The 27,074-nt window shown below is 46.1% G+C and overlaps 1 protein-coding gene across 1 annotated transcript in view; it reads left to right on the forward strand.

Moving 5' to 3' along the window:
* The window catches only part of ATRN (attractin), a 198,600-nt gene that overhangs the window by 84,722 nt on the left and 86,804 nt on the right, over nucleotides 1-27,074 (forward strand). Inside the window, exons 11-19 of the mRNA XM_069856613.1 lie at nucleotides 4,902-4,986; nucleotides 8,155-8,375; nucleotides 9,467-9,588; nucleotides 10,551-10,689; nucleotides 12,099-12,280; nucleotides 14,613-14,829; nucleotides 17,753-17,938; nucleotides 19,307-19,540; nucleotides 20,628-20,765. Of these exons, the coding sequence (XP_069712714.1) occupies nucleotides 4,902-4,986; nucleotides 8,155-8,375; nucleotides 9,467-9,588; nucleotides 10,551-10,689; nucleotides 12,099-12,280; nucleotides 14,613-14,829; nucleotides 17,753-17,938; nucleotides 19,307-19,540; nucleotides 20,628-20,765 (1,524 nt within the window). The remainder of the gene's footprint in view (nucleotides 1-4,901; nucleotides 4,987-8,154; nucleotides 8,376-9,466; nucleotides 9,589-10,550; nucleotides 10,690-12,098; nucleotides 12,281-14,612; nucleotides 14,830-17,752; nucleotides 17,939-19,306; nucleotides 19,541-20,627; nucleotides 20,766-27,074) is intronic.

Here is a 27,074-nt window from a genome sequence, read left to right on the forward strand (position 1 = left end):
GACGAGTTTGAACAGCCAGGAGAGGGCAGCATTTGCTCATGGATTTGAAGTCCGACCTGGTGCATTTAAGAAAAAAATCGGATGAGATGAAATTGTGTAAAAGAAGGTGCATGCATATCCAGATGATTCCTGCTGCGGAAAAACACCATTCTGTACTCATATTGCATTCTACCTTCTGCTCCCAGGATGCTTTAAATGGGGGCTCTCATGACCCTGAAATAATCACGTCAACCGACTCCTTGGAGTGTCTGCTGTGATCACAGAGTCGTAGAATTGGTTGCTTGGGAAAGACCTTTGAAATCATTGAGTCCAAATTGTACCTGTGAGCTACTAAACCAGATCCCTGAGCTCCTCATCTACCCGGCTTTTAAACCCCGCAAGGGATGGGGACTCCACCACCTCCCTGGGCAGCCTCTGCCAGGGCCTGAGAACCCTTTCCATAAAGAAGTTTTTCTTGATGTCCAATCTGAACCTGCCCTGGGGCAACTTGAGGCCATTTCCTCTTGTCCTGTTGGCTGTCACTGGGAGAAGAGACCAACCCCCACCTCACTACAACCTCCTTTCAGGCAGTTGTAGACAGTGATGAGGTCTCCCCTCAGCCTCCTTTTCTGCAGGCTAAACAACCCCAGATCCCTCAGCTGCTCTTCATAAACTTGTTCTCCAGTCCCTTCCCCAGCTCCGTTCCCTTCTCTGGACTCATTCCAGCTCCTCAATGTCCTTCTTGGAGTGAGGGGCCCAAAATTGAACCCAGGATTCAGGGTGCAGCCTCACCAGTGCCGAGTCCAGGAGCACAATCCTTCCCCACTCCTGCTGGCCACGCTGCTTCTGATCCAATCCAAGATGCCATTGGCTTTCTTGGCCACCTGGGCCGCTGCTGGCTTGTGTTCAGCTGTTGTCAACCAATGCCCCCAAGTCCTTCTCTGCCAGGCAGCTTTCCAGTTGCTCTTCCCCAAGAAGTCACCCGTGGCTTGCAAGAGGAATATGCAAGCAAAGGGACTGCTTTCAGCAACACAGTTTGCATCCTCCTGCCTTTTTGCTACCTGTTACAGGGATCATTCCCTTCTTCTTCCTTTGATTTCAAGTCATATCCCTGTGGAGTTTGTCATGTGCTCCTAACTAGCTTTATTTTGAGTTTTTTCTTGAAGAATCCTAATCAGGTATTTCGACCGTCACAGACAGAGGAATGTTTTTCAGCTTGGATAGTAATAGTGATGAATTTTTCTTGCTATGTTTTGCTTTCTTCCCTGACTCATTGAACTGTGTGTTAGGTGTAGAACACAAATTGCATTGATTTGACCAAACATACCAATAATGTTAGAACTGTAGAATCACAAAGGCTGGAAAAGGCCTCTAAGATCATCAAATCCAACCATCAGCCCAGTGCCACTGTGCCTTCTAAACTCCCAAAGTGCCAAGTCTTCACATCTTGTCCAGGGTTAGGGATTCCACCACTTCCCTGTGCAGTGTCTTCCAGTGCTTTACAACTCTTCCAGTAAAGATGTTTTTCCTAATATCCAGTCTAAACCTCCCTTTGCGCAAGTTGAGGCCATTTCCTCTCATCCTATCACTTCTTACTTGGGAGAAGAGACCAGCACCCACCTTGCTACAGCCTTTCAGGGAGCTGTCGAGGCTGTTGAGGTCTTGCTTTGTCCTGCGTTCTGCATGCTCCACCGATGAATTAGTGCTTCCTATTCCCAAACATGGTCTCTTTGGCCTCTTTAGAAGAGTTTCCCACTCTTGCAGCTCTTCCATCACTACGTCTTCATCTCCAGGAGCGAAAAGATAAGGGCTGTGCTTTCCTAAGGGTCATCTCAGGCTGCTCAGGGAGGTGGTTGAGTCATTGTCCCTGGAGGTGTTTAAGGGACGGGTGGACGAGGTGCTAAGGGACATGGTTTAGTGTTTGATAGGATTGGCTGGACTCGATGATCCGGTGGGTCTTTTCCAACCTGGTGATTCTATGATCTCCCTTGGGTATGAGTTGTGTCTTAAATAAGAACAGAAACTTAGAGGCAGGTTGTCTCAAAGCGCTGTTTGTGTAGGTTAGGTATCCATTTGTTTTCATTTCTAAATAAGTTTTAACTTTATAGGTTTCTATAAAGCTGAGCATAAAATATTCATGTAAGTGCTATGCTCATCTAATGATCTTTTCTCCCTACAGGAGAGAAATTAAAACTCTTCTATTTATCCCATCAGAAATTCGGTTCTGATGCCAAGCATAGCGAGAAGCTGCCTATTTTCGTGGCATGTGTGTTCTGTTTGAATAGGACATTTAATAAATCCTGTGCGTTGTAAATTTTAGGCTTTGCTTAACTCATAAATCAGGTAGGAAAGGATTCTCTCTAGTTTCAGAATTGTTAATTTTTTCCAGTATTTGATCTTCAGTTAAACATGGGAAAGAAGCTTAGAAAGCAGAACATTCCAGACCTTCTATTAATCTAGAAAAATATGTTTCTTGGCCCCACATAACTCACCACTTGATGGGTAAAAAATTGCAAATTGCTGTATAATTTTGCTGAAGTCTCCGGTTAAAAATTGGAACCATCCGTGCTTGTCTCAGGAGCGATGCCGGGCTCAGTTAAATTCTTTGAAAATTGAGCAGATGACATTTAAAAATATTATATTTAAAATACAAAATATATTATTTCAAAATAAACTTCAAAATCCCAGTTTATCAGAGTGTTAAATCCAATCAACTGGGTCTTTTGTTTATCAGCAGTCTTGGAACAAAAGTTTGTGCTGGAGCAGACATTGGGATCGGTTATTTTACTCAATGATTCTCCAGTTAAAGTTGGTAAAATACTTAATAAGGTTTTTTTCCTTAGCCCTCTGAGTTAATCTATGGAGTATTTTGGGTTTGAAGGCTTTTTATTGCAGTGGTTCAGGCTGTGGCGCAACAGCTGGAGAGTTGGGCTTTTTCAGCCTGGAGAAGAGAAGGCTCCAAGGAGCCCTGATAGTGACCTTCCAGTACCTGAAAGGAGCCACAAGAAAGCTTGAGAGGGACTGTTCGTAAAGGCTTGTGGTGATAGGACAAGGGGGAACGGATATGAACTGGAGAGGGGCAGATTTAGACTAGACATTAGGAAGAATTTCTTCACCGTGAGAGTGGTGAGACACTGGAACAGGTTGTCCAGGGAAGTGGTGGCTGCCCCATCCGTGGAGGTGTTCAAGGCCAGGTTGGATGGGCCTTGGGTAACCTGGTCTAATGGGAAGTGTCCCTGCCCGTGGCACAGGGGTTGAAACTAAATAATCTTTAAGATCCCTTCCAACCCAAACTATTCTATGATTCTATGGTTCTATCTTGTATTAAAGAATTTGTTGGTGTTTGAGGGCTCTTGAACTCCACAGCAGATTGACTTAGAATCATAAAAGCATTTAGGTTGGAAAAGACCTCTAAGATCATCAAGTCCAACCACGAACTGAACACAACCATGCTCATCCAGCCCAGCATCACTGTGCTTACAAAGTGCCGCATCTACATGCTTTTTAAACACTTCCAAGAATGGAGTCTCCACCACTGCCCTGAGCTCTTCCAGTGCTTCTCCACTCTTTCAGTAAAGTCTTCCCTAATGTCCAATCTAAGCCTCCCCTGGTGCAACTTGAGGTCATTTCCTCTCATCTTATTGCTTGTTACCTGGGGAAGGAGACCCACACCCACCTCCCTACAACCTCCTGTCATGGAGTCGTAGGTGTTTAGGTCTCCCCTCAGTTTCCTCTTGTCAAGACTAAGACACTTTTCTCTTTTAATTGCATAAATTGCATTCAAACACCTCTGGGTCGTTAACCCCCAGGGTGATCCCATTCACTCCAGGAGGTTTAATGGTATGGACTGGACTGACTTTTCCTGCTTTTGTTACTCAGTGGGTTATATGTTTCTTAGGTTGTTTTAATTTGTGCTGCCTAAAGGAAGAAATACCTGAGAAACTGAGTAAAAAATGAAGCAGAACTTATAAATGTTATGCAAATAGAAAAAAGATGGAATAATCTCACATTATATTAAAAGAGAAAAACAAGCACAAATCCTTAAGCTATGATGAGTGAAAAATATTATAAAAAACATGGATAGCTGCCCTCTAGGAAGATAATTGCAGTGGGAAAAAAAAAAAGATAACTCTGTTCTCAGTGATACTGGTTTGGGGCAAAACTGCAAATAATTCACATATAAACAGATAAAAATGGACCTTGTTATGCAGTGAAATATTCCACTAATAAAGGAGAAAAAATGACTCAAGTTAGAATCATAGAATGGTTTGGGTTGGAAGGGACCTTAAAGCCCATCCAGCTCCAACCCCCCTGCCATGGGCAGGGACACCTCCCAATGGATCTAGTTGCTCCAAGCTCCATCCAACCTGGACTTGGACATCTCCAGGGATGGGGCAGCCACCACTGCTCTGGACAACCTGGGCCAGGGTCTCATCACCTTCATTGTGAAGAAGCCACCCACATTGTGAAGAAGGTGAAGATACTGCCATCTAATTATGTGTGATTACCAAAAAAAGCTAATAGCACCTTCACAGAATGCCCTGCTACTTTCCTTTTTCATGCACGGTTTAGCAGGTGGAGCAGAGATGTTGTGTCCTCCCTTTCTCCTTTTCCCCCACCAGGGCTGCCGGGTGAGGACTAAATCTTCTGTCCTTCAAAAGGAGATAAGGCAGCGCCTCCATTAACCGCGCTGTTTCACTCAGGAGTTTGGTGGTGAGCAAAATGAGTCATAGAATCATTTGTTTGGAAAAGACCTTTGAGATCATCAAGTCCAACCCTACTAACCCCCTTCTAGGCACCTCAGATGGTCTCCCTGCAGCTTTTCAAGTACTTTAGGATCCTTTGGGAAGAAATGTGCTATGCAAGTTGAGTCATTAATTATAACAAGCAACCTTTTTGAAATGAGCTTTCTTTCATCCTAGCTTGTGATGTGTGGTCTGTCCTTCCTCGCCCGAGTCTCCATCATGATGTGAACAGGTTTGGACATTCAGCTGTGCTGTACAACAGGTAAGGTTACAGATAAGGTGGGGAGGTGTTGGTGTTTTTCATCCCTCGATAAATATATCGCTATAAATTAGTAACACCAAGACCAGAGGGCTGAGGATCTGTTGGAAACCTCTCAGAAGTTCTCAGATCTTCACTCTTACAATGTCTTCAGTATCCACCTGTTTTAAGCACAAAGCCCAAACTCTCCAGTGCGCTATGAAATCAAGTTTTACTCAACTTATTAGAACATAAAGGTAGCAAGTGATTAGTAGTGATTAACAAGTAAACAGTAAAGGCAATGCATCTCATCATTACTACAAGAGATTGAGCAGAGTAATTAAGAAAGATATATCACCAGTTGTCCCATTATCATCATCCAGATATTCAGTTGCTGTGGAGCCCCTTTTTTTGCAGCGTAGATTTGGAGAGCCTTCCCAGACAACTAGGAAGTCCTACGCAGTGCGTCAGCTTGTAGGTGAGGTTTCCAGCCATCACTCTGAGGGGTCCACCTTTTCCTCACCCTAAAAACGCAGAGTTTCTGGCCCCAGCTGCTCACTGCCTCTCTCTCTCATGCTCACGCTCTCGGCACCAAGAATAGCACAGCACGATCACCCTGATGATAGAACAGCGCACACGGCGATGCGACTCATCCACGGCTCACCTGAATTCTTAGAATCACAGAATCCCTAGGTTGGAAAAGACCTTTGAGATCATCAAGTCCAACTGTACCTTCTATTGTTTTAGGCCTGTCGATCATGCCCTGTCACTTCACCACCTCTCCTTATCATTCTTATAATTCACATTCCTATTCTTCCTCACTTGATTAAACTGTCTCAGCTTACTTAGTTCTATAAAAAATCTGATTTCTCATCCTTTTTCTTCTCTATCTCTATATTTATTTTTTTCAGAATTTCATTTATGTCCTATTTCCATGTCTTATTTTCCTGCAGTGACAGCTTTTATCTCCAAATCATATTTTCCCTGGTGGTTTCTAAATGCGTCCATGTTTCATTTCACATCACTTATCTTGTGTGTCGTTTCTTTACCAGCCCTGTGCTGTTCAGTAGGTGAGCTCAGAGGTGAGATCTCTGCCGTCGCTCCAATAATGTTCATGCTCTCAGGGAACATCTGCTGTTGTATTTGAGCCTATGCAACTGAATTTGAGCGGTGATAATTCTTAGGAGTCTTTCAATCTGCTACCTTTATCCTTTGAGGATGCTGCCTGTAAATCAGTATCATTAGTTAAAGCTTAGTTTAAGCCAGGTGGATAATGTTCGCTGCCTTCTAATGGATGGTGGCCTTCTAGATAGTCCTTTTGTCTCTAAAACCTCACTCACTGTCTGTTTGTTCCAGTGTTTACTGGGTACAATAGAATCATGGAATGGTTTGGGTTGGAAGAGACTTTAAAGATCATCTAGTTCCACCTCCTGCCATGGGCAGGGACACCTCCCACTGGATCAAGCTGCTCAAAGCCCCATCCAACCTGGCCTTGAACACCTCCAGGGATGGGGCATCTATCCACAGCTTCTCTGGGCAACATGTTCCAGGACCTCACCATCCTCATCGTGAAGAATTTCTTCCTAATGTTTAATCTAAATCTTCCCCCTTCCAATTTAAAGCCATTCCCCCTCATCCTATCACTCCAGGCCCTTGTGAAATGTCCCTCCCTGGCTTTGCTTCCATGAAGGACAATTAAGCCTATGCTTTAATTCCTACGTAAAACAGGATGAAAATCACATTGAAAATACTTATTATTCAACAAGAACTTTTATGCATTGACTTTTCTTCAGTGTCTTGCTGAACGTGTTTTTAGAAATACAGGTGTGCAGATTTTTTTGGTGGCATTTGTCTGTCACTAATTGTAGAATCATAGAATGCCAGGTTGGACGGGATCTCAGGGATCATCTACTCCAACCTTTTAGGAGATCTGTGGGTTGAATGAGATGTCCCAGCACCCTGTCAAGCTGAGCCTTAGAAGTGTCCAGTGTAGAGGAATCCACCACTTCCCTGCAGAGATTATTCCCATGTTGAACTGTTCTCATAGTGAAAAATTTTCTTCTGGAATCCAATCAGAATCTCCCCAGGAACAACTTATCCCCATTACCCCTTGTCTTTTCCACGTGAGGGAGTCTCCATCCTCTTGGTAGACACTCTCTATGTACTGGTACGTGGTAGTGAGGTCTCCCATAGGCCTTCTCTTCTCAAGGCTGAGCAAACCCTGTTCTTTCAGCCTTACAGAATGTTTCACAGTCCTCTGATCATCTTAGTGGCCCTTCTCTGGATCTTCTCCAGCCTCTCCTCATCATTCCTGTGTAGCAGGGACCAAAACTGGATGCAACACTCCAGTTGTGGCCTGACAAGCACTGAGTAGAGTGGGAGAATGAAACCTGATGCTTTGCCTGATGTAGTTGTGCTACTAAAGGAGGTTTTAAAAAGCATCTTTATTTATTTCCCTTCAAAATACTATTGGGTTTTTTTCCAGTTGACTTGCTGGCTCAGTTCCTAACAGCCGTGAAAATAACTGTGGTTTTGTCACAGCGGTGGAGCAAGGTGTGCCACCACGGAATTGTTTTGTCACAGCTGCTGAGTGCTGGTTTCACGGCGTGATACCATCTCCCCAATTTTTAGCCTTCTTCCCTCTCTAACTGCTGTTCTTTATTGGAGGTTCCCACGTTTCCACAGCGTTTCATGTATAATCACATTGATCAGGAGTCACCCAGGGCTTTGGCTGAAGAAGAATCATAGAATCACCAGGTTGGAAAAGACCCACCGGATCATCGAGTCCAACCATTCCTATCAAACACTAAACCATGTCCCTCAGTGCCTTGTCCACCCGTCCCTTAAACCCCTCCAGGGAAAGTGACTCAACCCCCTCCCTGGGCAGCTTGTTCCAGTGCCCAATGACCCTTTCTGTGAAAAATTCTTTCCTAATGTTCAGTCCATGACCTTGGGATGGTTTGACTCTGTCTCAGCATCCGTGTGTTGGGACTCTCTGGCTTCTCTGAGGTTGTGGAACTGGAATGACCTTTTCTTTAGTGCCTTCCTTAACCACAAGCTATTTATTTGGATTTACACACGCTGGAATGTAATAAAACACCTTGCTCACACCTTGAATCAAGTGACCTGCAGCAGTGTGTGGTCTATAAACCCAGGCAGAACCATTTATATCTTCACTTGTGTTTTGTCTAGCACCATGTACGTGTTTGGAGGCTTCAACAGCCTCCTCCTGAGTGACCTGCTGAGGTACACACCAGAGAGATGCGAAGCTTTCGACAACGAAACGTCCTGCTTGCAAGCAGGTCCTGGTGTCAGGTGTGTGTGGGCCACCACCCCCCCTCACTGCGTCCCCTGGGAGATGGCAACAGTGGAGCAGCAGCAGAAGGTCTTTGAAGACTGCCCTCCCAAGCCAGGTATGAGTCGCGTTCTTTCCATTTCCCTTTCCAAGTTGTGTGCCGTTAGGTCAAGTTTAAGATTTTGGGTGTGTCGTTCTGCTTCCTGGGACACCTTCCTCTGACCAAGTGGCCACAGTGGCTTGGAGATGTTTCCACCTCTCCTTCCCCCTGTAGCTGCTTGCTTATTGGAGTTTTTTCCTACAATACTGCCTGCACTTGCTTTCCTGTCCCAAACACACACCGTCAGTCAGGATTCAGCCCTGGACTGTTGCTCTGTAGATGTTTGTTCCAAGAACTGACCTTGTGAGAGCCAGCAATTTGCTGATGGAACATCATGGGGCGCAAGACAGGAGCTTGACCTTACACTGTTAGCCTGTGCTTTTCAAGAGACACAACAGGGATAGCAGTTCAAGAAAATTCACTTTATTTGTCCTTCCATGGTATTATATAGATAGGGGCCTACAGAAAGAACATTTTTTTTAAGATCTAATTCCTGTTTTCTCCTTTATGATAATTCTTAAACAACTTTTCAGTGCTTTGTCCTGATGCATTCGTTGCTCTGAGCTGAGTTATACGAACCTTAACTCTCTAATAGATGGCAACCTTTAATTATTTAAGAGAAATTGATGTACACAAGGACATTGCTTTGATGGGCTCTCAAGGTACAATAAATTTCCACGCAACACAGGCGATAAGATTGGAAAGACAGAGTGGAAAGTTGAAGCATTGCATGAAAATGCTCCGTGCAATTGAAGGTTGGAGCGAAATGGGTGGGAGATGTTTGCTGTCTTTGTGAAACGACCTCTGACGTGGGGTGAGTGGACACTGGACACACACACCTCGTCTTGGTCCACGTGTTTCCATGTCTTGGTGCAGTTTCTGCTGTTGAATTTTCTATATCTGTGGGCACTAAAAATGATTGATGGTGCAAATGAATGCGATCTTCTATCGGTTCCATCCCATGCAAGTGTCTGATGTACTAAGTAGTTGATAACGGAGACTCTACAGGCACTGCTGTTTGGTTATGTCTTTTGCTGTATGTAATCAAGTTCTTAGAGCTCTGTCAGGAAATGCCTGTTTTTGGTCATGCAGGTTTTTTTCTTTAATAGCTGTAGACAATGAGAAATGTGATCAGATTACAGACTGCTATAGCTGTACAGCAAACACAAACAACTGTCAATGGTGCACTGACCAGTGTATCTCAATGCATAACAACTGCACAGAGGAACAGGTAAAGTCTCTCTAATACTTCTGTAGTTTAAATGTAGCCTTTTGAAATATCCAATGGCAGGGTTACGGCCCCCGTTGTTAAGTTTTTTCCAGTGTTTGTGTAGCTCTGACCTGCTAACATAGAATGGTTTGGGTTGGAAGAGACCTTAAAGTCCAGCTAGTTCCAACCCCCTCCCATGGGCAGGGACACCTCCCACTGGAGCAGGTTGCTCACATCCTCATCCCACCTGGCCTTGAACACCTCCAGGGATGGGGCAGCCCCAACTTCTCTGGGCAATCTGGGCCAGGGCCTCCCCACCCTCACAGGGAAGTATTTCTTCCTGATATCTCATCTCCATCTCCCCTCTTTCAGCTTAAAACCATTCCTCCCCATCGTAATCCATCACTCCCTGATAAAGAGCCCCTCCTCAGTTTAACTCTGCCCCCCTTCAGGTACTGGAAGCTGCTCTAAGGTCTCCCCATAATCTTCTCCAGGTTGAACAATCCTGATTCTCTCAGCCTGGTCTCATATGGCAGATGCTCCAGCTCTCGGATCGTGTTCTTGGCCTCCTGTAGACTTGCTCTAACAGATCCATGTCCTTCCTGTGCTTGAATTGTTTTTCAAGTTGGTCCAAGGGCTTTTCCTGGGCCTCTTTGCTCAAGTTAGGAGGATGGCCAAGGGCAGGAGAAGAGCTGGTGTGGTTTATCCAGTAGGGCACACAGCTGTTTGCATTTGTGATCCCTAGAGCCTTCCCTAGGAAGAAAACTGACCCTTTTATAAGAGCTCTAATAAGGAGAATGTGTCAGATGGTGGCCCGGGGAAACATCCCGAGTACACATGCGATGTCTAGTGTTGCAGCTTTGGACTGGAGAGGTTGCTTTGTACATCTGAAGTGTGACGTTTAGCATGGCCGTCGTTGTGGTTGTTATAATCTGAGAGTGATTGGATGGGTAAAATAGCCTCATCTGTGCTGTTTATTTTAGGCTCCTGTTACCCGCTATGGCAATTGTCCTAAGGACAACCCTGCCTACTACTGTAACAAAAAGACAAGTTGCAAAAGCTGTGCCATGGATCAAAACTGTCAGTGGGAACCTAGGAATCAGGAGTGTATCGCTTTACCAGGTACGTATTGCTTGTATTTGTGTAAATAAAAGAATCATAGAATGGTTTGAGTTGGAAGGGACCTTCAAGATTGTCTAATTCCAACCCCCACTAGATGAAGCTGCTCGAATAAGCCTCAAATTCAACCAGTCCCAACGGTTGGAGTTCATTTTCACCCCATATCTGCGATCTTCTAGTGCTAAACTGGAGTAAATAATGTTGTTTCATTGTGCCAGCTTTGCTATAAAACTTAATTTCTGATAAATTCAGGAAGCTTGATGGAATATTTTTCCGTCCCAATTGTCTGAAGAGGAGTATGATCGCACGTATAATTATTAGGCTGCGTTTCATGTCTCTCTTCTCATTCGGTAAAAGCAACTCTGTTGATATAATAGGCTTCTGCAAGATATTAGATTTAATAATGCATGTTATTTAATTTTAGAAGCTAGGATTGCGCAAAAGCATAATGGCATGTACTGGGCAAATTAGGCAAATAACACCTAAAGTGTATAAGGAAGCTTCTCTTATAGGAATATTTCCAGTGGGAGATCGTCGGAGTTGATTATCAGCCCCCCTGTAGTAACATGGGGTGTTTTTTCCCAGTGACTGTGAGAGAAGTATGATATCTTCAGGAATTGACATTTGAAGTTAATAAGATACAGAGAAAGGGAAAAGAACAACACAAACAAAAGCCTAAAATGGATATGGAAAGCCAATTCCTACTCAGTAGGTCTGGGTGTGTCCGGGTCTGGCCTTTGATAGTCTGGAAAAGTAAAAACAAAATTAAAAGACCTGGAAGAAACATAGAATCGTGGAATGGTTTGGGTTGGAAGGGACCTTAAAGCCCATCCAGTTCCACCCCCTGTCATGGGCAGGGACACCTCCCACTGGACCAGGCTGCTCCAAGCCCCATCCAACCTGGCCTTGAACACCTCCAGGGATGGGGCAGCCACAACTTCCCTGGGCAACCTGGGCCAGGGCCTCCCCACCCACATCATGAAGAATTTCTTCCTAATGTCTAATCTAAATCTTCCCCCTTTCAATTTAAAGCCATTCCCTCATATCCTATCACTCCAGGCCCTTGGAAAAACTCTCTTCCCAGCTTTCCTGGAGCCCCTTCAGGTACTGGAAGCTGCTCTAAGGTCTCCCTGGAGCCTTCTCTTCTCCAGGCTGAACAACCCCAACTCCCTCAGCCTGGCCTTAGAGCAGAGGTGCTCCAGCCATTCCCTCCTGTCCTATCACATGTTACTCAGGAGAAGGGACCAACACCCACCTCACTACCACCTCCTTTCAGGGAGCTGTAGAGAGTGATGACGTCTCCTTGCAGCCTCCTAACTAATGTTTTAACGTGGTGGAAAGGCTCCTTCCCTCCTTTGAATGCTGCTGAAGGTCACTCTCATCTCTGAGTTTCCTTTCTTGATTTCCCCTAGAAAACATCTGCGGAACAAACTGGCATTTGGTTGGCAACTCCTGCTTGAAAATCACAAACGCCAAGGAGACCTACGATCACGCCAAACTGTTCTGCAGATCCAACGGTGCTTTGCTGGCGTCCCTCACGACCCAGAAAAAGGTAGAATTTGTTCTAAAGGAGCTGCAAAAGATGCAGGTTTCGGTGAGTGTTTCTCTTTTATGTCCCCTGAGTAATTAAGCTCCGACTGCGGCGCGGTCCTTGCTGAGACATTGTGAGCTCTGTACGGAACAGACATGCCTCTTAACTGAAAAGGACTGATTTGCCTTTTGAAATTCAGCATACCCTGTGGGTGCTTTTGAAATGCAATTGTAGAGAATGTAAATGGGGAAGATAAATATAAACATACACGGTTTACCTCAAAGGTATCGCTTGCGATAATGCAGTCGCTCGCATGTTTCTCTTGTGGGATACGCGACCGCAGCAGGAGCCCTCTCATGACTTGTACACAATATTTTATAAATAAAAGTCCCTTTGGGGCTCCGGAGGTGTTTAATGCAAGGCATTTAAAGTTATTTATTCCGCTCGGAAAAGCGACTGTTTAAAATATTGGCTTCTTACTCCACAGAGCTGCTTGGCTTGGTTGGAGTTATTTATGTTTGATTTAGTGGCAGGTGCTTTTGTGTCGGAGACGATGAGAAGGGAATTGGAATCTGTCCCTCTTCATGCATCAAGAAAATAAATACCTTTTCCCCGGTCCCTGGCAGCAGCGGGGAGGTGTTCAGGGCAGGAGGTGTAGGTGGTGCTGCAGGCCAAGCCAAGAGCAACTCTGTGCAGCTTTGCTGAAATCCTGGTCTGGGCTGTGAGCTTGTGGCTTGACGGCACTGGAGGGTAACTCCACTTGGGTCCCAGAGGCCACTCCGGGCAGGGCTGGCAGTCAGGAGGGGTTCTGGAAAGGAAGAATGAAGGTGGAAGCAGTCAGATTGCTTCATTTCAGAGGAGAACATACTACAGTGGAAATGAGAACGTTCCCTGTGTTCATGCCCTTCGGAATCTTCAAGTGGCGTTTCAACAGTTACGGGATTTTTAGAATCGTAGAGTCCTGGAGTGGTTTGGGTTGGAAAGGACCTTAAAGCCCGTCCAGTTCCACCCCTGCCATGGGCTGGGACACCTCCCGCTGGACCGGGTTGTTCAAAGCCCGATCCAACCTGGCCTTGAACACCTCCAGGGATGGGGCAACCACAACTTCTCTGGGCAACCTGGGCCAGAGCTTCACCACCCTCAGCGTGAAGAATTTCCTCCTTACGTCTAGTCTAAATTGTGTGGGAAGGTGTTGGTGTTGGCGTGTAGTGGTATGTAACCTTGGTGCTGTTGCGAGTTACAGCTCTAATGTTTAAGAAGGTGAAGTAGGTGATGGTTTTATACAGCGGGAAAGGTTTTCTGAAGGTAGCTGTGCCTCCAAAGCCTTTGATGGAGAAAAGATATGAACGGTACCATAACATCTTGGAATCATAGAATGGCTTGGTTGGAAACAAACTTCGAGATCATCAAGTCCAACTAATAGTCGACTGTTAAACCAGATCCCTGAGCATCTCATGTACCCATCTGTCAAACACCTCCTGGAGTGGGGACTACACTGCCACCCTCAGCAGCCTCTGCCAGTTGCTTGAGAACCCTTCCCATGAAAAAATTTTTACTGATCTCTGATCTGAACCTGCCCTGGAGCAACTTGAGGCCATTTCCTCTCATCCTGTCATCTGTGACTTGGGAGAAGAGGCCAGCAGCCACCTTGCTACAACCTCCTTTCAGTTGTAGACAGTGATGAGGTCTCCCCTCAGCCTCCTCTTCTCCAGGCTAAACAACCCCAGGTCCCTCAGCTGCCTCTCATAACCCTTGTTCTCCAGCCCCTTCCCCAGCTCCGTTCCCTTCTCTGGACGCGCTCCAGCCCCTCAGTATTCTTCTTGGAGTGAGAGGCCCAAAACTGAAGCCAGGATTCGAGGTGTGGCCTCACCTTTGAGATCATTGAGTCCAGCCATACCTGACCACTACTAAATCAGATCCCTGAGCACCTCATCCACCTGTCTTTAACCCCCTTCAGGGCTGGTATCTCCACCACCTCTCTTGGCAGCTTCTGCCAGGGCCTGAGGACCCTTTTGGTGAAGAATTTTTTCCTGATTTTGGGGAAATCTTGGGTCAAGTTGTAGCTCCAGTCACTTCTTTCCTGTGTTGAGTCATTTGTAGGAGTCACAAGGAGTAACTCACAGTTACTTTCATGGTCAGCCAGCGTGAATGTTGGACTTGTTCCCCTCCTGGTTTCCATAAGTAGAAATATAGCTTGAAAAATACAGTAATAATTGGTGTTTCCTGAAGGATTCCTCTCTCTGTGTGACATTTAGTTCTGATAGGACCGAGAAATATTTCCCTTCTTAACATCTAACCTGGCAAAATTGTTCTGACCGTTATATGGTGACGTATATTTGCTTTTAATACTGAAGGTCATAAAACTGAGTATTAAACCGCTTCCCTTTCTTTCTAGCCCAAACCTGTGACTCCGTGGGTTGGACTGAGGAAGATCAACGTGTCCTATTGGTGCTGGGAAGACATGTCTCCCTTCACCAACACCCTTGTCCAGTGGCTCCCCGACGAACCGAGCGATGCTGGGTTTTGTGGGTATCTAGCCGAGCCTTCCAACCAGGGATTGAAGGCAGCGACGTGTATCAACGAAGTCAACGGCAGCATCTGCGAAAGGCCAGGTAATGGTATCTGACTTGGGTGAATCCTGGGAAGTGGATTCACACCCTCAAACACACGGTGTGAACGTTGGGGTTGTCCTGTGTAGGAGCAGAAGTTGGACCCACTGATTCTTGTGGGTCCCTTCCAACTCGAGTCATTCTATCATTGACCAACAGATATTTATATTTTCTAGAGAGTAAAGAGAACCCCATTCATTACAATTAAAACTATCTGCATCGTGAATTTGTGTCACGGTTTAGCCTCTGCCCAGCCAATTTTGGCAGCAGAAACCGAGCAGTTGGGCTTCCGATTCCCTTCCTCCCTCCATCCCCTGGGAGAGCAAAATGAGTGGAAAAGCCTTGTGGGTTGGAAACTAAAACTGCAGTTTTAATGAAATGAATTATAATAATATAAAACAAGGACGACAACGACAATGACAACGATGACGATGATGAAGAAAATAATAAGAAAGTAGTAAAATATATGCCAATATATGAAATCCAGCCCCGCACCCTTTGATGATTCCGTGTCACCACAAATGCTGCAGAGCAGACATGAGGGAAAGGGGCCGAGGTTAGAGAGGAGCTGGGCTCAGGGACTGGATCTAGGAAAGCATGGATCTAGGATCAGGGGCAACCAGACAGATGAGGTCCTCACTGGACGTCACCATCGCCAAAGAGAGCGAGACCCTCGTGATCTCTTAGTTTTATCCCAAGCGTGACGTCTATGGGATGGAATCCTCTCTTGGTCAGTATGGGGTCACCTGTCCTGTCCAACCCTCCTGCAGGTGCCACCTTTCTCACCTCTTTGACTCAGGGCTCCGCCAGCTCGAGGATGACCTTGGTTTCTGTAGGAATAAGGACAAGAACTGGCCTTTCTCCATCCTGGTGCCCCGTGTGATCGCTGCTAGAAACAAACCCTATCTGAAAAACCTGTAGTTAACTTTCAGAAAGTGAGATTACTTAGATGAGACTGAGCTGAAGTCAGAAAACTGCTTCTGCTTTAGCTCAAATCACAACATTCCACCCCTTATTCCATACCATTTACATCGTGCTCAGGTAATTACTACTCCTATCTTCAATTATACCAACCACAACACATTGCCAAAGAAAAATGGTCTGGAAAAGTCTCATTTGTAGTTATTTCATACAGGAGTCGTTAGATTTTAAGAAACTGCTTTACATTTACTCTATTAACTGTAAAATACTTGGAAGTATGTTATACTTTAATTATTTTGCTCTAAATTGCATACCTGCACGTGACATTTAGGTTAATTATGGTATGGAGCAATCTCCTGGTTAATAAAAAAATAAAAGCTCCTTTCCAGTTGAGCTCCCCTTTCTCTGTAGCCAGAGGAGGATTTTATCGAAGTTTGAAATTAATTGAGTAAAGACACTTTGGAGATAGGAGAACTTTGAAAAAGAAGCTATTTGCTTTTGGGAAAAGTCTTCTAGCTTTGTTGGAACTGTGTATCTTTTAAAATAGTTTGATCTATTAACCATTCCTTAGAGCTGATTATTTGTGAATGCTTATTAGGGCCTCTCAAAGCAACGTTTCTAAGCAAGCGACACCACTTCCAGTCATTCGTTGCAGAACTGCAGGATGCAGGTCATGAACATGGAAACTGACCTAAAAATTTTGTTTATTTTAACTTACACCAGAAAATCCTGAGTTAGTTCTGTGTTCAGTACTCATTTTATTTGTGGAATATATAGAATGGTTTGAGTTGGAAGGGACCTTAAAGATCATCTAGTTCCAATATATAGAATCATAGAACAGTTTGGGTTGGAAGGGACCTTAAAGATCACCCAGATCCAACCTTCATGCCATGGGCAGGGACACCTCCCACTGGATCAGGCTGCCCAAGGCTCCATCCAACCTGGCCTTGAACACCTCCAGGGATGGGGCAGCCGCAACTGCTCTGGGCAACCTGGTCCAGTGTCTCGCCACTCTCATAGTGAGGAAATTCTTCCTAATGTCTAGTCTAAACCTGCCCCTCTCCACTTTATATTCGTTCCCCTTCATCCTATCTCTACCAGCCTTTGTGAACAGTCCCTCCCCAGCTTTCTTGTAGTGCCTTTCAGGTACTGGAAGGTTGCTGTAAGTTCTCCTTGGAGCCTTCCCTGAGGCTGAACAACCCCAACTCCTTCAGCCTGTCCTCAGGTGGGAGGTGCTCCAGCTGTCTGATCATCTTTGTAGCCTCCTCTGGTCCTATTCCAACAGTTCCATCTCCTCCTTATGTTGAGAATTCCAGAACTGGACACGATACTCCAGATGAGGTCTCACAAGAGAGGAGCAGAGGGGCAGAATCCCCTCCCTCACCCTGCTGGCCACACTGTTTTTGGTGCAGCCTGGGACACGCTTGGTTTCTGGGCTGTGAGTGCTCATTACCAGCTCATGTGGAGCTTCTCATCCCCCAGCACCCCAAGTCCTTCTCCTCAGAGCTGCTCTCAATCACATCATCCCCAGCCTGTACTGAAATCAGGGATTGCCCCAACCTTTACGTATATATAGGTATATGATCAAATAACTTAAAACTCATCCTGATGTGCTTACATGAAACGGGGGGGTTCTGCCCAACGCTTGGGTTGGGACAATATTTAAGGGACACATCAACAGACCCACCGAGAGACACAGACCACATTCCTAACACTGTTTAAATTGTTTTTAAGGTGGGTGCCTTAAAAAGCATTATCACTCAAGAAGGCTATGCGATAAGAGAAATGATTTTTCAGTGCTTCCTGCATTTCTCGTATTTGCTGTGGTATAAAGTATCTCCAGCTCCATCCACCAACGCCACAAATGAAGTGGTGCAAGTCGGCGATGTTGAACTATTTTTCAGCCTGAATAATAGGACAAGGCTTTTTATCTCATTTCTTTCTCTTGGAGCTCATTAGCGGTTTCCTTCAGGAAGAAAGGTGACTCTTGTCTTGCTCCCCGCAGCAAACCACAGCGCCAAGCAGTGCCGCACGCCCTGCGCCCTGCGGACCATGTGCGGGGAGTGCACCAGCGGCAGCTCCGAATGCATGTGGTGCAGCAACATGAAACAGTGCGTGGACTCCAACGCCTACGTGGCCTCCTTTCCCTACGGCCAGTGCATGGAGTGGTACACCATGAGCAGTTGTCCACGTGAGTAATTGCTTCTGTCTCTTGGCGAGTGGGCTGGAGTCTTGTCTTTGTCTTGCTGGTAGAGGTCATAGAATCATAGAATCACTAGGTTGGAAAGGACCCACTGGATCATGGGGTCCAACTATTCCCATCAATCACTAAACTATGTCCCTGAGCACCTCATCCACCCTTCTTTTAAACCCCTCCAGGGAAGGTGACTCAACCACCTCCCTGGGCAGCCTGTTCCAGTGCCCAATGACCCTTTCCATTAAATACTTTTTCCTAATGTTCAGCCTGACCCTCCCCTGGTGGAGCTTGAGGCCATTCCCTCTCGTCCTGTCCCCTGTCCCTTGGGAGAAGAGCCCAGCTCCCTTCTCTCCACAACCTCTTTTCAGGTAGTTGTAGAGAGCCATAATGTCTCCCCTCAAAGTTATCAAACTCCCTGCGTCGGTTGTACCAACAAGGGTGATTTTCTCCAAGAAGAAGCGCCTGACCCCAGGAGCTTCACGCGTGCAGCTCTGTTGTGCGTCATATAAAGCGTTAAACAGAATTAATCTTGTTACACTTAGTTTAGCGTAATTAATCAATTAAACTAAATGCTGGATGGCGAAGGTTTTCAAGTGAGATCATGAATTCTTCACTTTTTTTTTTTAGTGATGGAGAAGTGCTCGTTTCATTATTTGAATTCTTACCCATTGAATTAATTGCGTAATTAGTTACGAATTAGTTACGTAATTTGATGTACTTAACTTCTTTTTGTATCTCTTCTCTCTCTCTTTTATTCATACATGGAGCCATGTAATTTAATATTAGGTTATTAATAGTCTGACAGGCTGAGAGAGTTGGGGTTGTTCAGCCTGGAGGAGGGAAGGCTCCAGGGAGACCTTGAAGCAGCTTCTAGTACCTGAAGGGGCTCCAGGAAAGCTGGGGAGGGACTTTTTCCAAGGGCCTGGAGTGATAGGATATGGGGGAATGGCTTCAAATTGAAAGGGGGAAGATTTAGATTAGACATTAGGAAGAAATTCTTCATGATGAGGGTGGGGAGGCTCTGGCCCAGGTTGCCCAGAGAAGCTGTGGCTGCCCCATCCCTGGAGGTGTTCAAGGCCAGGTTGGATGGGGCTTGGAGAAACCTGTTGCAGTAGGAGGTTTCCCTGCCCTTGGCAGGGGCGTTGGAACTGGATGGACTTTGAGGTCCCTTTCAACCCAAACCATCCTATGATTCTATGATTATTGGATCCAAATTAGGCTTTACCCAAGTTTTTTATTCTGAAGTATTGTCTACACGTAGCCCACAGTGGGAATTTCTAACGTATTTATAAGAAATGGTTGGGGGATTTTCCTGGTTTTTTTACAGCAAAATGTAAAAGACTTACGGTGCTTTTTTTATAGCTGAAAACTGTTCAGGCTACTACACGTGTGTTCACTGTTTGGAGCAGCCCGGCTGTGGCTGGTGCACCGACCCAAGCAACACTGGCAAAGGGAAATGCATCGAAGGCTCCTATCGAGGTCCAGTCAAGATGCCAACTCCATCCGCAACAGGGAAGCACAGCTTGGAACCCGTCCTCAATGTCAGCATGTGTCCTGTGGAGAACAGCTACAACTGGTCCTTTATTCAGTGTCCAGGTAAGCGAGCGACGTTTAAATGTTCAAATGTTTCAGCAGTAGCAACAGTGAAATGCGAAGGGAGCAGCTTTTAAATGCTGAAGTGATGTCTGCGTTCCCTGCTGGTAATGGAGGGAGGAAAAGAGCTTGGAAGAAAACCAAGAAAATAAAGCATTTTGAGATGGAAGGAGTTGTGCAGGTATCTACAGGTGAGCTGCAGAGCTCTGCTGCTCTTGGATCAAAACAACACCACGTGGCACTCCAGGATTGGGGACGAGTGGCTGGAAAGCTGCCTGGCAGGGAAGGACCTGGGGGTGTTGGTTGACAGCAGCTGAACATGAGCCAGCAGTGGCCCAGGTGGCTGAGAAGGCCAATGGCATCTTGGCTTGGATCAGAAACAGTGTGGCCAGTAGAAACAAGTATGTGATTGTGCCCCTGGACTCAGCTGTGGTGAGGCTGCATGTTGAATCCTGGGTTCAGTTTTGGGTCCCTCACTCCAAGAAGGGCATTGAGGGGCTGGAGCGAGTCCAGAGAAGGGAACGGAGCTGGGGAAGGGGCTGGAGAACAAGGGTTATGAGAGGCAGCTGAGGGACCTGGGGTTGTTTATCCTGGAGAAGAGGAGGCTGAGGGGAGACCTCATCACTGTCTACAACTGAAAGGAGGTTGTAGCAAGGTGGCTGCTGGCCTCTTCTCCCAAGTCACAGATGACAGGATGAGAAGAAATGGCCTCAAGTTGCTCCAGGGGAGGTTCAGATCAGAGATCAGTAAAAATTTTTTCATGGGAAGGGTTCTCAAGCAACTGGCAGAGGCTGCCCAGGGAGATGGTGGAGGCCCCATTCCTGGAGGTGTTTAAAAACCGGGTAGATGAGGTGCTCAGGGATGTGGTTTAGTAGTGGACAGGAATGGTTGAGGTTACTTAGACAGGACTGAGCTGAAGTCAGGAAACTGATTCTACTTTAGCTCAAACCACAACAAGCAAGACTGCAAGAGCCCTCCTGAAAGGAGCATGAAATGGTTCCATTCAGGCTCTGCAGAACGCAGACTTCTGAGGATCTATACGAATCGCTATATTTGAGTACAAATACTCATCCTTTTCTCTTTTCCTCAGCCTGCCAGTGCAACGGGCACAGTAAATGTGTCAACGAAAGCATCTGCGAGAAGTGTGAAAACCTGACAACTGGCAAACACTGTGAGACTTGTATCTCGGGCTACTACGGTGATCCTACTAACGGAGGGACGTGCCAGCGTAAGTGATGCCTTAAATCTTCCTGCGCTGCACTCTTTGATGTTTTCCTCGCTTTCTTTGTTCCTCTGCTGAAATTATATCCTGATAACGCATTTTCCTTTTCTGCAAGCAAGGCACAGTCCTTGTTTTTTCAAATCAAAAGATACAGAAACTGCTCGATGAAATTCTTTGATTTTCGTTGCGTGAGGCGAAGATGATGTTTTTTCTCGTCCTTTGTAAACTTCAAATGGCCACAGTGAGAAATGGGTTTGTTTTACTGTTTCGTGGTCCTGTTTTGAAAGGAAACTGTTAATTCCGATGTCTGGAACAAATTTCTGCTTATCTAAATTTCCACCTTCTGTTACATTTGGTTAAAGCCTTGTCCATTAATTGTTACGACTGTCTACTTCCTAAAATCCTTGCAGTATTTCAAGGAGAATTTGGCTGGATTTCAGTTGAGAATTAACTGATCCCTGCTAAAATTGCATTTTAAATTTGTAAAGTACTTTGAGGCTCTTAAGCACGAAGAACGTTTTTGGTTGTGCAAGATCCAGTCAACAAATCGGGATAAAAAACCTTCCTTGAAGGATCATTGTTAACCTGGAATCTTGCTGTGATAGGTGAGGTGAAGATGTAAGCAGAGGTGATTATTAAGACATTCTTGTCTCTAAATTGGAGAGACATGGATTTGATAGATGGGCCATTTGATCACAGTCCAGAGGGACCTTGGGGACCTTGACAGACTTCGCGGGTGGGACCATGCAAACTTCATCAAGTTCAACGAGGTCAACTGCAAGGTTGGCCAAGAACAATTATAGGCTGAGTGGAGAATGGACTGAAAACAGCCCTGAAGAGAAAGGTTTTGGGTGCTGGTGGATGAGAAGCTCAACATGAGCCAGCAGTGTGCAGCTTGCAGCCCAGAAAGCCAACCATGTCCTGGGCTGCAGCCAAAGCAGTGGGGCCAGCAGGGCAAGAGAGGGAATTCTGCTTTCTGCTCTGCTCTTTTGAGACCTCACCTGGGGCCCTGCATTCAGTTCTGGAGTCCTCAGCACATGAACGATGTGGGTCTGTTAGAGCAATTCCAGAGGAGGCCACAGAGATGATCTAGGGGCTGGAGCACCTCCCTTATGAGGACAGGCTGAGAGAGTTGCAGTTGTTTAGCCTGGTGAAGAGAAGGCTCTAGGGAGACCTTAGAGCAGCTTCCAGTACTGAAAGGGGCTACAGGAAAGCTGGGAAGGGGCTCTTGATCAGGGAGGACAGGAATGGGATGAATGGGATGAGGGGGGACAATTTTAAGCTGCAAGATGGGAGATTGAGATTAGATCTTAGGAAGAAATGTTTTCCTGTGAAGGTCATGAGGCTCTGGCCCAGGTTGCCCTGGGGAGTCGTGGCTGCCCCATCCCTGGAGGTGTTCAAGGCCAGGTTGGATGGGACTTTGGGGAAACTGGAGCTGAATAGACTTTAATGTCCCTTCCAACCCAGACCATTCTATGATAATGAGGAAACACTGGATCCCTTGAGTTGCTCCTCCCAAATGTGGGGACGATCCAGTAGAAAATACATGAAAATTCATTCAGTGTGTTTACTGGAAGTAGCATCAACCTTTTGGATGAAGATGAGAGTCAGTAGCTGGAGCATGAATGTCCCATTTCCTAAAGCAAGAGCAAGCAGGTGAAGTTTGAGGCTCTGAAGAAGAACCTCCCCGTGGACAGACTCACGGGAAGAGGATTAAAAGATCCCAGATGAGGGCAAGGCTGCCTCGCTTAGAGAAAAAGGTGTTGCAGTAGCTGGGATATGAAGTTGGAGCAGGCAGCACAATGGCACGAGTCCAGAGGAAAAGCGAGTTGCATCTCTTAACGCTTTATTTCAGAGCATTATCTGTGAGATTAAATCCTGCTGATATTCGTAAACTCATTTCGCGTGAAGATAATTTGAAGTGCAGGAATGCATAAATTGAGGCTGAGTTGGCCCAAGAAAATACCTCATTCTACCCTGAGCGTTCAGGTTTGATCTTCAGATCGCAACGTGCCTTTTGATATGTTTTTCTTTTCTGTACATGGGGAAACTGAGAATGAGTTCCTTTGGACTCTTTTGCATGGGGATTGGCCAAAAATAGTTTGTTGTTGAGATAACGATAGACCTAAAGTTGTCCAGATGCCTGAAAAAGAAAATGTGTTGAGACTGTGGAACAGCATTTGTTTTCGTTATCTGATGAATCCAGTAGCTCATGTCAGAAGTGCTTTGCTCTCAAGTGCAGGTTTTTAATTTGCTGGGATTTAACGCTATTTACTGTGAAGGCGAAAGAATGAGGGAGGCAGGAAGCTGAGCAGCAAGGCAGAGGTGGATGGGAAGAGGGGAAGCGAGAAGGAATCATCCTGTCTGATGCAGCTGGAGTGACTGCTGGCCATTAGTCATTTTTGCTCACTGGGAAGGTTTCCAGAGGGGATTTCTTCAGATGAGGATCTGCTGATGAGCAACAATGCCAGCTCCTGCTTTTTCCCCTCCTCGGAGCCATGAACCCTCCTTCCTTTCCCCTTAATGATGTGCTGATTCCACTCTTCTATGTGCATTTATTTTGGGGCTCCAGGAAGGCTGGGGAGGGGCTTGTTATCAGGAAGAGCAGGGATAGGATGAGGGGAAATGGTTTTAAGCTGAAAGAGGGGAGATAGAGGTGAGATCTTAGGAAGAAGTCTTCTCCTGTGAGGATGGTGAGGCCCTGGCCCAGGTTGCCCAGGGGAGTTGTAGCTGCCCCATCCCTGGAGGTGTTCAATAACAAACATTCAGTGTTGGAGAACGTGTTGCTGTTGGGTATCATAGAATCATGGAATGGTTTGGGTTGGAAGGGACCCTAAAGATCATCCAGTTCCAATCCCCCTTTGCCATGGGCAGGGACACCTCCCACTGGACCAGGCTGCTCCAAGCCCCATCCAACCTGGCCTTGAACACCTCCAGGGATGGGGCAGCCATAAATTCCCTGGCCAAGCTGTGTTCTCCGTTCTGCTGAGCCATCAGGAGCCTGAATGACACTGTTGGGACAATTTCAAACAGGTAAGACTGCGCTGAGCTGGAATTGGCAGCGATGGGCTTCAAAAGCCAGAAAGGATTAAAAAGAGGGGATGGAATAAGATGCCTTTTCCTGCTGCTCTGTGCCACCAGGGCAGGTGAATGTTGCTCTATCACCCGTGTTGAAAGAATTTTGACAAACTACATTTATTTCTAGGGAAGAATTGTTTGCATCTCATCATAGGCATTGGTGTTGGGCAGATAATAACTAAATGGTAGGTAAATCACTCCTCAGCGGTTGCTTTTAGAAGGTGTCCAACGTAGAGAAGTGTTAATCAGGAAGGGCAGGAAATGCAGCACATCAAATGTAAAAATAGCTGCAAGGTGCTTTCTCCGCATTCAGGAGGTTTTGAATTTTCTGATTAAAGTTTCCCATGGAAATATGGTAGCGGTAGATAAGGAAGTTATTTGCAAGAGAACGGAAAGCGCTATTATGCCTGAAATCAGATTGCTGCTGCGGCAGCGCTTCCGAACGCCTCCGTGGAGCGCTTGCTGGTGGCCCACGATGAGCTGCTGGTGCCATGGTCCTACCTGCTCCCCCCTGGGTTGCGCAGCGGCTGTGGAGAATGGCTTGGCGTGGAAAATTAGGGTTAGGGAGGTGGATGAAGTGTTCAAGGATAGTTTAGATGGAGCCTTGAGCAGCCCGATCCAGTGGGAGGTGTCTCTGACCATGGCAGTGGGGTTGGATCTGGATGGGATTTAAGGTCCCTTCCAACCCAAACCATTCCATGATTCTATGACGTGGCTGCTGTTGGGAAGCTGGATCTTCACAGATGCAGGAGTAGGAGCAGGAATCCCTGTGACCATCTCTGAATGAGTCTGTGGCCAAGGGTTTGTGAAGAAGGTGGAAGGAGACTCGCTGTAAAGTGGTTCGTCATCAGACTATTACCACACTTCACAGGGTGAAAAAAGCCATTTCCAATAATATTTGTTCTCTGCTGTAGCATCAGACTCCAGAGGGAACCACAAATGTTTAGGCTTCAGCAAGGGCATCCAGTACATTTTGTCAATAATTTGTTTCCAGACTTCACAGCTGTTTGAAAAGCCGTGAGGAAATTTCTCTTGGTGTGTATTCCAGTCCGTTAGCTGAGCGGTGAGGTTGTCACACCAGAAGGATGGGATGTCATTCAGAGAGACCTGGGCAAGCTGGAGAGTTGGGCCTGTGTGAACCTTGTGAGGTTCGATAAGGACAAGGGCAAGGTCCTTCACCTGGACTGGGGCAATACGCTGTTTTAAGCCAGGCTGGGAGAAGACGTGATTGAGAGCAGCCCCATGGACCTTTTCCAAGGACCTGGAGTGATAGAATGAGGGGGAATGGCTTTAAATTGGAAGGGGAAAGATTTAGATTAGACATTATGAAGGAATTATTGACTATGAGGGTGATGAGGCCCTGGAACAGATTGCCTGGAGAAGTTGTGGATGTCCCCTCCCTGGAGGTGTTGAAGACCAGGTTGGATGGGGCTTTGAGCAACCGGATGCAGTGGGAGGTGTCCCTGCCCATGTCGGGGGGGCTGGAAGAGGATGGGCTTTAAGGTCCCTTCCAACCGAACCCATTCTATGATTCTGTCATCTCCAGTTGTGGGGCTTATAGGCAAATGGATAAACGAACAGACTCTTGTTTTAAATGGAGATATTTGAGTGCTCAGTCTTCTCCACAAGCATGTTCGTAGAGAGCACGGTGAGGAAACATTAACGTCAGTCCTCAGGGTACTATGAGCTGCATCTAAACAACATGAAATTTGACATTTCTCCTAATTTTTACGTGTATTAGCATTGAATATTGATTGAATTTCACTCCATTAACCTTTTGGGAAGCACAAGGAAGGCAGTGCAAGGCATTCGTAGAGCATTAATAGTTTGTTCCAGAAGTGCCACTAATGAGGAGCGTGTTTGCTTCATGGAATGCAATTATTTTGTCAAATCTTCTTTCACTCTACTTGTTCCCACAATAGGCCCTGATGCTTCTTCATATTTAGTTCCATGTTGCTGCTAGGAAACCACTCATCCACATCTGATAAGCACAATTAAGCATCCCTGATACTGTATAGCTTCATTAGTTGCCAATATGAAGAAGACGTCAGAAGGATCAATGAAATAAGGTCCAAGGCTGGCAAGGATATTCGGATCAGGGACTTCATGTCCAAGAATCTTCTGATACCTTGAGTGGCACACATCTTCTTAATGGAAACACCTCCCTGGAGGTGATCAAAGCCAGGTTGGATGAGGCTTTGAGCAACGTGATCTAGTGGAAGGTGTCTCTGCCCATGGCCTGGGGGTTGGAACTGGAGGATCTTTAAAGTCTTGATATTTGGACTTGTTGGTCTTAGAGGTCTTTTCCTTAATGATTCTAGGTCCCTTCCAACCACAACCATTCGGTGAGTCTACGAGCTTCTAAAAGGCACTTATCTTGCAGGGAAAGCTACTTTATCCATTCTTCTAGTTATAAGGAACATTATGTCAGAGATAATTGCTTGTATTGGGTTTGTTGTTTTGGATTTCTGCTTTTTTTGCGTGCCAGATGGTCAAGGGAGGGGATTGTCCCACTCTGCTCTGCACTGGTGCAGCCTCACCTTGAGCACTGGGTGCAGTCTTGGGCTGTAAAAAAGTTATAAGGCTACTGGAAGAGTGTCCAGTAGAGATCACAAAGTTGGTGAAGGGTTTAGATGGGAAGCCGTACGAGGAGCATCTGAAGGCACTTGGTCTATTCAGCCTGGAGAAGAGGAGGCTGAGGGGAGAACTCATCGCACTTTACTGCTTCCTCACAAGGGAAGGCGGAGGAGCAGGCACCGGTCTCTTCTCTCTGGTGACCAATGATAGGACCTGAGGGAATGGTAGGAAGATGTGCCTTAGGTTGGACGTTAGGAAAAGGTTGTTCACCCAGAGGGTGGCGGAGCGCTGGAACAGCTCCCCAGGGAAGCAGTCAGGGCACCAAGCCTGACAGTATTCCAGAAGCATTTGGACAACACCCTCAGACAGGTGGTGTGAATGCTGGAGTTGTCCTGTGCAGGGAGAGGAGTTGAACTCGATGATCTTTGTGGATCCCTTCCAACTGAGAGCATTCTATGATTGTGGTTGTGGGAAAAAGCCACCAAATTAATTGAGGATAAGCAAGGAGGAACCACATTTTGGGGGGTGTAAAGCATCTTTTTGCCCTTGTACTCAGCACTGGTGAGGCCGCACCTCGAATACTGTGTTCAGTTTTGGGGCCCTCACTATAAGAAAGACATTGAGGTTCTGGACCGCGTCCAGAGAAGAGAAATGAAGCTT

This window comes from Phaenicophaeus curvirostris, chromosome 4, assembly GCF_032191515.1.
Source record: "Phaenicophaeus curvirostris isolate KB17595 chromosome 4, BPBGC_Pcur_1.0, whole genome shotgun sequence".
NCBI classification, from domain to species: Eukaryota; Metazoa; Chordata; class Aves; order Cuculiformes; family Cuculidae; genus Phaenicophaeus; species Phaenicophaeus curvirostris.